At 44.5% G+C, this 11,755-nt stretch overlaps 1 protein-coding gene across 1 annotated transcript in view; it reads right to left on the bottom strand.

Annotated features, from left to right (window-relative positions):
* NDUFA7 (NADH:ubiquinone oxidoreductase subunit A7) overlaps nucleotides 1–11,755 on the bottom strand; it is a 59,564-nt gene continuing 47,809 nt past the window's right edge. Inside the window, exons 3-4 of the mRNA XM_040322343.1 lie at nucleotides 7,853–8,002; nucleotides 1–417 (exon numbers count right to left, since the gene is read on the bottom strand). Coding sequence (XP_040178277.1) covers nucleotides 321–417; nucleotides 7,853–8,002 — 247 coding nt within the window. The 3' untranslated portion in view covers nucleotides 1–320. The remainder of the gene's footprint in view (nucleotides 418–7,852; nucleotides 8,003–11,755) is intronic.

Below are 11,755 nucleotides of genomic sequence, written 5' to 3'. Positions count from 1 at the left end.
TAGTATAAGCCAAGAAATATATTTTGAAGGTACTGGATGATGGAGATATTCACTGGGCTTACATATTCAGAATAAAAATATGATGACAAGTTTAGATTAGATGTAGCATGATAAAAAGGTGAAAATAATCATAGTAACCACAATTTCAAAGCTAATGTTAATGCTTGGCATATGCAATGCTACTGTATATATCTTATGATTGATATGCATTATGAAAAATAAAGAAAAAAAAGGAAACCTACTTTCAGAGTTTATTTATTTTACAGTACAGCTAATATTAGGTTTAATAGGATTAATATGAAAAATCTTCCATGAAGCGTTCACAGGTATGGTTGATCACTTGACAATTCCCATTTGGGAGGGCAGATTCCAGGCGCCACTGGCTTTTTTGTAGCTTTTGAAACCGCTGAATCTGAGCTACAAGAGAAAAATATTTACAATTAAAAACCATTTGAAATTATGCACAAAACATGGAACACTTAAGAGGAATGTACAGGTACTCCATTCAAAAGATCAATTGAGATTTTCACTATTATTCCAATCACAGGAAACCAAACTAGTTTGATGGGCTTTGCTTGATGAGTCACAAGCCTAATGTCGCGTACACAAGGTCGTTTTTTGGCATAAAAAAAAAAAATTAAATTTTTAAAAACTTCATTTAAAATCATCTTGTGTGGGCTTCACATAGTTTTTCGGCTTCTGAAAAACGAAAAAAATAAATAAAAAAAAGAAGAAGAACATGCTGCATTTTTTAATGTCGTTTTTTTAAATGTCGTTTTTTTGGGTTGTAAAAAATTATCGTGTGTGGGCTAAAACGATGTAAAAAACCCGCGCATGCCCAGAAGCGAGTTATGAGACGGGAGCGCTCGTTCTGGTAAAACTACCATTCATAATGGAGTAAGCACATTCATCACGCTGTAACAGACAGAAAAGCATGAATCGTCTTTTACTAACAAGGAATCAGCTAAAAGCAGCCCAAAGGCGAATAGAACTTCCCCTTCAGAGTGCCGTCGTACGTGTTGTACGTCACCGCGCTTTGTTCATCATTTTTCAAAAACGATGGTGTGTGGGCAACATCGTTTTTAATGATGAAGTTGGAAAAGTTTCGTTTTTTGGACATGCTGAAAAATGTCTTTTTTTTTTCATGCCGAAAAACGACCGTGTGTACGTGGCATAAGGCCCCTTTCAGACATGCGGACCCGTATGTCTGCTTTTTCATCCATCCGTTTACAAATGAAAAAGGGACATACATGTATCCCTATGGGATAGTGGGTGTCAGCGGATGAACATCCGCTGACACCCGATATCATCCGTCCCCGCTATGGTCCGATTCTGCAGACGGAGGAAGAAAATCCTATTTTTTCATCCGTCTGCAGAGCGGATCGGGTGAACACAGACAGACGGTCCGTGTTCATACGATCCCCTCATAGGGGAGAGCGGCGATCTGACAGGGCAGGTCCCTGCACAGTGTGCAGGGACCGCCCTGTCATCTGCCATCTCAGCGGGGATCAATGGAGCGATCCCCTGCTGAGCAAGCGGATATAAAAGGAACGGGATCCGCATGTCTGAAAGGACCCTTAGTTGCAGTGCGAATATTTTTTTTTCCTTTCTTTTACGCCCTGCAATTGTTTTTCTGATGTCCACAGAGGAATACATTTCTGCTTTATTAAAGTGCAATTGGTGCGCTGTCTTGGATCGTGTACCAAAAAATGTATTACCACCGTGCCGTAAGTATAATGGATGGCTGCTTACCAGACCTATAGCTCCCCAAGGGATCTTATGAGCATATAGGATATCCTGGTAAGAAAAACTCTGCTGCTTACAGACCACTCACTGTGACTTGAGGTGAACATAAGCTCCAGATTCAAAGATTATTGGAGTTAAAAATGGTAGAGAAGACTATAGTGCATGATCATTAAAAGTGGTTGTAAACACTCACACACCACTTTTACCTACAGCAGAGGTTCCCAACCAGTGGCCTGGGCCACATGTGACCCGCAGAGCCCTCTGATGTGGCCCGCGACCTCCTGCTCTGGGATGGAATAGAATAGAATACTGTTATTAAAGGTCAGTTTATTACTAAAATCACAGTGTATATATGGGCATATCTGTTCTGCAGTGGGTTACTGGGCTGCTTTTAAACTAATCCACAGATGCAGAGCAGTGCACCTGCGGGTTACCTGCACCGAGCCATAGACTTCTGTTATTACCTGCAAGTTTGGTGAGCTTTCTGAAAGTGCACCAATCCTGCAGAATATAATAGAAGTCTATTGCAAAGTGCAGAAAAGACAAAATGTACACTGCGCTGCACCAAGGGTGTGGCTAAACCGCAAAGCATCAGTGTGAAAGCAGCCATGGGCCCCTTTCACACGGTCAGTCCAACCCAATTGGACCCTCCATTCACCTCTAAGTAGTGACAGATGTAAACCGACTTGTGTACTACCTCCAATCTGATCAGGCTGCACATGCAGAGCAGCCACAGACCTGCCATCCACCCGCTCCGCAGATTTTTTTTTTGTGTGGGTCTACAACCACTTTAAAAACCAAAATGTTTAGAGTGGCATTCGCCAGGGCATTGTTCCAGGCGAGAAAAATCATTCTTCTTAACTGGAAATCAAATATACCGCCCAAGGTCAAAACGTGGATACAGCACATGGGTAGAACGCTCATAATGGAGAAATACATATATCAGCACAGGGGTAACGCCCGGAAATTTGTCAAACTTTGGGATCCATGGCTTGCTGTACCTGGTCTGAGCCCCCTGGAACTGGTTCAGATGAGATTGCTAGGGGGTGTATAGGTGAAGAAGATAAGAGAAGGGATACTTGGTGACCCGGGGGAGGGGTAGAGGCAGGGTCGCAGGGGATTGAGCAGAATAAGATATGCATGAAGGGATTATGAGCAGACTGTTTACTTTCCTGGTTGCGTGCTGTGCTCGATGACTTGTTATTTCAATGTGCGATTACAGTGTACAGTATTTCATGTTTTCATACTTTGTATGTTTTGTGAGCAATAAAAACCTTTTGATAAAAAAAAAAAAAAAAAAGTTTAATAAAAAAACTTAAAAAGCTTAAGTTTAAGCAAACGTTGTGCCGGCCTGTCCACCAACAGTACGGTCCACGCACCTTAACGTCACACCGGTAGCCCCTGACCGATGCGTTTTCCCCTAGAAGGCGTCAACTGGAATTGCAGCAGTCCATGTACCATAGTGGCTTAGCGCAACTCTCAGGAATAAATTCTGCTTTATTCCATACAGTACACTGCTGCCTACAGGAGAAATGGACACCAAGCACACAGTTTAAGGACCAACCTTAAAGGCGAAGTTTGACCTTTGTACCAATATAGCATTAAAGGAGTTGTAAAGGCAGAAGCTACATTTTAGCTTAATTTGTGGATTTTTTTATTTATTAGTATAGTAATTGTCTAATAAAACGTTGTTTCGAATAAACCTTGTTACAGGCTTATTCCTACAATGCTAATAAGCATTGTAAGTGTATTATCATTAGCTGTTTTTAAAATATTCAGATGGATCTTGATTTAGCATTATATATAAAAAATGACAAGCACTACATAAAATATGTGCAATCTTCCAATAAGGAGGCATCACCGGGCCTCCAGTAGGGACCCGGCCAGCAGCTTCAGACTTCATGTAGGATGTCATGGTCACTGTGTAAAGACATTTAGTTACAACATACTGTTCCTGGCCAATCATTCTACCTGCTGAGGGTGGGGGGGGGGGCGCCATCTGTATACTTCTGGAGACTGGACCCTAAATCGCAGCTGTCTGGGGGTTTTCTTCACTTTGGGGCGACCCCAGCTCTGGCAGACTTACTTACTATCCTGTGATGAGAAGCCCTCTGCTGCTGGCCTGGTGCAGTGATTCAGTTTGCCTTTTACCCTGCCTGACTCCTTCAGCAAGTAAGTGCTGAGATAATCAGGCAGAAGAAGAGCACTGGCAGGCTGAGGGCAGCTGGCTGGAACTAGAAGTGATCAGTGTGCAGGTCCACTCAGCAGCCAGCCCAGAACTAAAGACACAGAGGGATCGCCAGCTCTGAGCCTCTGGCAAAAGTCACAGGAGAGGTACATCTCATGACATGACAGCACACACATTTTTCCCCCCATGCGCTGGCGATTTTCAATGCTGCTGATCACACTCACAATACAGGTGCTTTGAGCCACGGCACTTGTATTGTGCGATTTTTATGATAATCATTGAAGGCAGGACAAGGAAATGAAAGCCAGTCATAGATCAGCACTTGGAAGACTCTGTGGAATACGAGTTACCCACTGTTTGGATCCTACCCCAGGCCTTGGAGGATTTCGTTGATGCACATTACCCAGTGACTGGAGGTAAGCGCTCTGTGAGCCCAGGCTTAGCGAAGTGTATCCAGTTTTTTCACATTGATGATCCAAGGACAGAAGACTTGTCCATCATTGACATAGCACTTTCATTCACTTATATTTTGGACTTTATTATTGAATTTAGTTTTTTATTTGGGTGTTTTTCACTTTAATACACAGCCCATTGATTTGGTTTATAAATAGATTGTTATCAGTCCCTATGGACTGTCTTGTTATTCACTGTTTGATTTTCAGTTTGCGCTCATCACCTTTTATTCATACAGTCATAGGTTGTTTAAATCTTGGCTGGTTCAGCAGGGAGCAGCTATGGGCAGGCCGATTTGGGTTGTACCCAAGTTGTAGGACTTGGGTATAACCATACGGTCAGATTTTACATTCGATTATTCCTTGCAGCTATTACAGCCAAAAGAATACAATGGCTCTACAGGATGGATTCCTCCCAATTAACACTGATTGTGTTGATGGGAGATCAAGCAATTTTCTTTCCCCAGTCATCTTCCAGAGAGATAGGCTCCTCCCACCTAGCACAGGAAACACATGATCCACATCATAAAAGACAGACCACAGGCAGTAGCCAGATAGAAACTCTGAAGAAATTAGTTGTTTTTCTCTGGCCTTTGAGTCCACAGCGTCATACCGGGGTCCTCACTGCAGGGCTGGTCTAGGGAGTCTGGGTGTGCGTGTATCCCTTTTTCCCCCCGTACTAATGGTGTGGCTTAATTTGGGTCTCCCTAGGTGGATGGGTCCTGGTCATAGGATGCTTGTCTCTCTTTGTAAAAGGCTCATTCCGCCTTGTGTCCTCTCCCTCTAGGACAGAGGATGGGAGCAAAAGGAGAACCACCTAAGGGATAGATGCACAGCCTGCAAGTACAGGTTATCTACTGCCTGGATAGCAGCTCCAGTGCTGCAACGCTCTTTGAAATGGAGTCCAGGTTAAGGGATTCCTAAAGAGCATTGGAAAAAAACAATTACAAACTTTTTATTGATTTTCACAAAAGCTCCTTCTCCGTCAGAGGAGATAGAGCCTCAGTGCCCCGAGGATCGCTGTAAGGGAGCCCTCCCTTGCTCACATTCTGTCAAGCACCATATCCTCCGTTGCTGGCTGAAAACCTGAGGTTTGCTAATTAATATGGATGGATCACGGCCGCTGGCTTCCCGAAATTTTTGGACGGGAGTACTGCATGGCTGTAGCAGAGGCATCCAGACTCCCTACATATGGGGCGGGCGGGCGGGGGGGGGGGGTGGCGCACATCTGCAGAGACAGGGGAACTATGTTGGCAAGCCAGGACAGTATGCAGCCTGCTATTAAAGGACAGCTATAGAATGGTTTTGTGAGTATTCCCTGGTGCCATCATCAACTGACACCAGGGAGGGAGCGCGATCAGGGAAGCAGTAGGCAGACTTTGAACTTCCTAGGAGTATTACAGCAGACTTCATCTGGTTTGCAAAGCTACACCACGTACTCTGGTTCCACCATGACACCCGATTTAATATTGGTAGATGGCCACATGGTGGTTACCCTTTGAAGGATGTCCTCTCTTTGGGTACTGGTTGCTTGTGGGTGTTTGCATACCTCCTATAAACACAGGGCAAATGTGCCTTGTGTGACAGGTGTCCATCATTAGTGTGGTCATTTGGAGGCAGAGGGCCCAACACCTACAATCTGCAGAGCTGAGGCTGGCAATCTCAGAGATCAGCAGAGGCTGCAACCCATTAACGCCTTCCTACTAGTGGGGGCTGTGGTTTAATCAGGACTTTTTGTACTGGGATTTGGGCAATAGCCCACCCCTAAACTGAACTAGAAACATACATTATGGACCCTGCAACATTCAATTGACAGGCTCCTGGGCAGAACCTCCATGTAAGGATTTCATGGGCAAACCCGTGTTTAATAATTGCTCGTTAATACCTGCAGGTGTTGGCCTTCTGATTTGCTCCTGTTGCACACTTCAGGGCTTCTCCGAAAGGTGTCAGAAGCTTTCATGTATCACTAGATTTGGACATATTATAAGCTGGGTGGCTTTGTCTGTCTCCCACCTTAGTGTGGGCTATATAAAGCAAGTTAAGTGTACATCAATCTGTTAACATACATTGTTTAAATATGTAGTTTAACCACTTCAATACCAGGCACTTACCCCCCTTCCTGCCCAAGACAATTTTCAGATTTCTGCACTGTCACTTTTTAAATGACAATTGTGCGGTCAAGCTACACTGTACCCAAACAAAAGAGCTTTCTTTTGGTGGTATTTAGCAAAAAATAAAAACAAGACCAAAAATTTTAAAAACAAAACAATGAGATAGCACCGACGATGGGCACTGATATGCAGCACTGATAGCACTATTAATGGGCACCGACTGGCAGCTGCCTGGGCACTGATTGGCATATCCCTGGTGGTCTAGGGTGGCATATCTGTTGGGGTTCCTTTGTGGGCATTCCTGGTGGTCATGTATGGGCATCCGCGCTGACAAACAATCAGCACAGACTCCCTTCCCCCCCTTTAGGAGAGCAGCCGATCGTCTCTCCTCTACTTGCGTCTGTCAGAGTAAAGAAAAGCCGTTAAATGGCTCTTCCTGTTTACATTGTGATCAGCCATGACTGGACATGGCTGATCACGCTGATAATGTGATGTGTCAGACTGACATCACATTACTGCGTCAACCCCCCCCCCCACAGGGCAGTGTGATGGTGGCTTGTCCTGCTGGACGTCATATGACGCCCAGTCAGGATAACGGAACCACTTCCCGGCCGTCATTCTGCTATAGGCCAGGCGGGAAGTGGTTAAGGAGACTCTCACTTTTTTCTATTCCAAATAAAATATCTGTTTATGTCTAGGAGTTGAAGCTGTACCTGTTTTTTTAGCGGACCAGATTGGAGCTAGGCGGGTGTAAATAGACACAAGTCTGATTACATCTGCCGCTCCAGAGAGGTGAATGGAGGGTCTGCTGGAAAAATTAATAGGCAGACCCAATCGGACCGATCGTGTAAAAGGGGCCTTAGGCCTCACATTGACTTGTGTTTTGGGGTGTGGTAAAAATGTGCAGCCCAGCTGCGTGTTTTAATGCCTCAGACTGTTCCCCCCCATACTGCAAAGCAGTGTGGGAGTTCACAGCTCAAAGGAAGCTATGACTAAGCACTGCATTTGGTGTGTCAGTGGCAGTGCAGTTAGTCTGTACCGATTTTTGATGTCTTGATTTTATATTTTTCTGATAAAGGTGAATATTTGGAGTGCTGCTATCCAGCCATTTCTAAGGCAAAGCAGTGGAGGGGGAAATATAAACCATGGCCCTGATGATTTTTGAGCAATTCAGCGGCTGTGTTGATCCAGCAGAGTAATTGGCAGTAGTCAGTAACTATTGCTAAGGAAAACAGATGGGTGTCAAAATCACTTTGCATTACAGTAAAACCTGATAGATTCTAACCCAGCCTTCCCCACAAGCAAACTAAAGTTAAACTTTGCTTCAACCCTGTGTAATAGGCTAAATCACTTACCTGACTAAGGTTTCTCCAGCAGCTAGAACCTTTTGGGAAGACATAATGATTGAAGGAGGCATAGCTTCTCTGCGTCCATCACGTGAACAATAATAGTTGTTGGCAAATTTATGACTTGGACCCACGGGTAGAGCTGGAGGTGGCGGAGTCCTGAAAATTAAAGATTAAAATATGAATACAAGTAGCCTAAAAGCCTAACTCTTAGGCCCTGTACACACGACCAAACATGTCTGCTGAAACTGGTCCGCGGGCCAGTTTCAGCAGACATGTTCGGTCGTGTGTAGGCCCGAGCGTGCAGGATTCCAGCAAACATTTGCCCGCCGTGCCTTTTCCCAGCGGGAAATATACCTGGAATTGTTTTAAAACAGTCCGCTGGAATCCTGCCCGCTCGGACATGTTCGGTCGTCTGTACAGACCTACCGTACATGTCCGAGCGCCCGCCATCCCTCGCATGCGTCGAATGACTTTGACGCATGCGTGGAAGCATTTAACTGGCAGGCCCACCATCGTCGCGGACACCCCCCTGCGTAGTGTTTACGTGCGGATTTCTGTACGATGGTTAGTACAGCCATCGTACAGAAATCCCCGGCCAGACATGTACGGTGAAAACTGTCCGGCGGACCGCTTTCATCGTACATGTTTGGTCGTCTGTACACGGCCTTAAAGGAGTTGTAAAGGAAAAAAAAAAAAATGTCCCTAAAATTAATGTCTGCAAGGTAGACAGACAGAATAGTGTAATGATTCTGTTAAAAAAACGAGTAAATACCTATTAAATTCCTTCATCTATATCACCTCCGGCATTCTAGTTTCTGTTCTCTCATTCACTTCCTGGTTTGCATCGCTCGTTCATGTAAGAACTACATTTCCCAGTATGAACTGCGGCATGCCCAGTAATTTACACCTCCTTGAAGTCTCGAACACGTAGAGAGCGTCCTGCCGCACAGATGTAGTTCCCAGGAGGGGGCGAGCATGTTACTGACCACCGCAGTAAACCCTCCCGTCACGGTGGTCAGTAAAATCAGACAAGCAGGAAGTGAACAGAACAGAGAAGAAATAGAAGTTGCTTTTTGAGCAAAAACGAACAATGAGGAAGTGAAAAGAGGAATGTCTGCAGGTAAAGGATGCTTATTATGAAAAAAAAAAAAAAATTCCTTTACAACCCCTTTAAGGCTCGGACTCCTTGTTATTCATTCCCCCTGGAGACCACCCTTCTATAAATTTTAGTTTTTTTTCACAGAGGCTGGTTTTGTAATATGCAGGATCCTCTCCAGCAGTGATGACAACATGGGTTTTTGCAACATTGCACGCTGAGTGGAAGATGCCCACTTAGAAAGGAGGTCCATGACACCTATAACAAAAAAAAAAAAAAAAGACAGACAGACTGCTGCACACCCTAAAGAGTTAACTACAAGTTTATTGAAAAAAATATATCCGGCATACAAAATGGGTCCCCTGATGAAGTTCCGAGAGTAGCAGAACGAAACATGTAAACTGGTGGGGTACAGGGACCCCCCTATCCATGTCTAAGCCTTGCTACCTTTCCCTTTGTTAGCTCGGTGACATTTGCACCTTGAGCTTTGATGCAGCCATTTGAAGGATATCCTATGGAGACATGAACAATACATAGTGACTACAACTGCTATGCTCTGCATTGAGCCACTTTTTGAACTGGAGACTGAAGATTTATTATCCTATTCTGGACATTGGCACTACCAACTATCACTAGAGACACTGGATATATATCATTGTCTTTCACTGAATATAAGATCTTACAATCACCTGACCGGACAAGCACTTTTATAATGAGCAGCACTTCAGGTACTATGGAGATATACGAATGGATGGTTTGGCTGCAGACCCCATGAGCAAAAGTGTGATTATAGACTGGATGGAATAGCTACAGTCTCGAGCTATCATTTGACAGCAAACAGTGAGTAAATCTTGTGTTACACTGTTGTGAAACATCGCTGCTAATACTGTCACTTACAACCATCACACCATTTGTCTAATCACTAATTGCCTATCCAAACCTGTAAGCTGCATAAGCAACACAAGGAACCACTTCAAGGACATGCTTGCCTAAGCAACCCAATGGACTATATCCACACTTTATGGGAATCAGTTCAGATATCTATCAGTGGTAACATTGTTGCACTCTCATTAAGTGCATTTCAGGTGAAATTGACTGTGTAGAAAAAATAACTACAGTGCCTCCGCCATCTCTTCAATGTCTCCCTAATAACTTTCAATTAATGAAACCAGATTCACATGGAAGCTACATATGTTTCTAAACGGTGATCTCCATGAGAGACTTTCTCAGCTATTTCAGGCTCACGGTCCCACTGGTTTTGTTTATATTGATTACTTTGTTGGTCACTAGTCCTAGTGGAGGGGTGTATTACCACTACCATATTACAGGATCATTTTTCATGTCCTTCCTTTGGTTTCCCTCTTTGCTGCATTCCCTCACATAGATAGTGGTAATTTTACCTGTCATTTCAGGAAACCACTGTCCTGTGTGGGAACTATTAGGGATATATTGTATTCGCAATTGGGCTTTTTTATGTGGGGTGGGGGATCTGTGTATTGTGTGAAGGGTGGGTGCGCTACTTATTTACTCTGACCCTCCTTCGGGAGGATCAAGTATTCCCTTATTTTAGTTACCAGTATATGCCGGTTTGTGGGGGGGTGTCCATTAGGGAATTATCTGGGTAGGGGACCCATTTTTTATGCCTGATACATATGTGTTCTTTTTGATATATTTTTTTCAATAAACTTGTAGTTAACTCTTTAGGGTGTGCAGCAGTCTGTCTCTTTTTTTATTTTTGTTATATTGTACTTTTTGATTGCACCCCCCGATAATATCGGTGAGTACTGCACTATTCCTTATTAGGTGGGATTCCCATATTCTCCCCTTTTTTCCTATAGGTCCATGACACCTACATTCATTTGATATCCTTAATATTTCACAGGCTTCCTGTCAGGTGGACCCAATGGGACTGCCCAGCCTCCTCTATGGAGCTGACATGGCAGATCGGATGGCAGTCAGGTGTAAAAAACGGACAGGCAGTCCATTTACATCCGATTGGTGACTTGTACACCAAGGTACTTGATCAAGGAGACCCTTGGAAGAGCCAGAGGAGGAGACGTGAACGAGGGGGTGGGGGGAGAGAATGGTCAATCGGAAGGATCTGGGATTTAGACCAGTTAATACTCAGAACTGAATGGCCGCCCATACGTTCTATGAAGTGGAGGGCTGCTACAAGAGAGGGACCAGAGTCTGCCAAGTGTAGGAGCATGTCAATGGCATACATCCCAATCTTTTCTTCCAGGTTCCCCATCTTGAGGCTTCGGATGCTAGTGTCTGCACGGACCATGATGGCCAACGGCTCCACAGCCAATGCGTATAGCATGGGGGAAAGGGGGCAGCCTTGTCGGGTCCCTCTCTCCAGTGGGAATTGGTCGGAAAGCCAACCTATCACAAACACCTTGACCTTTGGGGACTGATCTAGGAGCTGGACCCAGCAAATAAAGTTGAGGCCAAATCTAAATCCCGAGAGTATTTAGGGTCCTTACCAGGCTTAGGGATTACTACAATTTGGGCCTCTCTCATAGATGGGGGTAGAACTCCTGAATCAAATATGGGCTTGTACAGGTCATAGAGTTTAGGGGTTAGAATTTCAGAGTAGGTGGCATAGAATTCAAGAGGCAAGCCGTCCGATCCTGGGGCCCTAGATGTGGCCAGGAGATAGCCTCGGGAATATCCTTAGTAATAGGGGCCTCCAAGATTTCAAGCTGGACATTTGTCAATCTAGGGAATTTAACTCCCGCTAAGTAGTCCCTGGTATCTTGGGGAGTGTGGGTGACTCGGGAAGTATACAGTGCACGGTAGAATCTACCAAA

The sequence above is a fragment of the Rana temporaria genome, chromosome 1 (assembly GCF_905171775.1).
Source record: "Rana temporaria chromosome 1, aRanTem1.1, whole genome shotgun sequence".
NCBI lineage: Eukaryota > Metazoa > Chordata > Amphibia > Anura > Ranidae > Rana > Rana temporaria.
The sequence above is the reverse complement of the archived record's forward strand: the minus strand, read 5'-3'. Positions and strand labels throughout refer to the sequence as shown.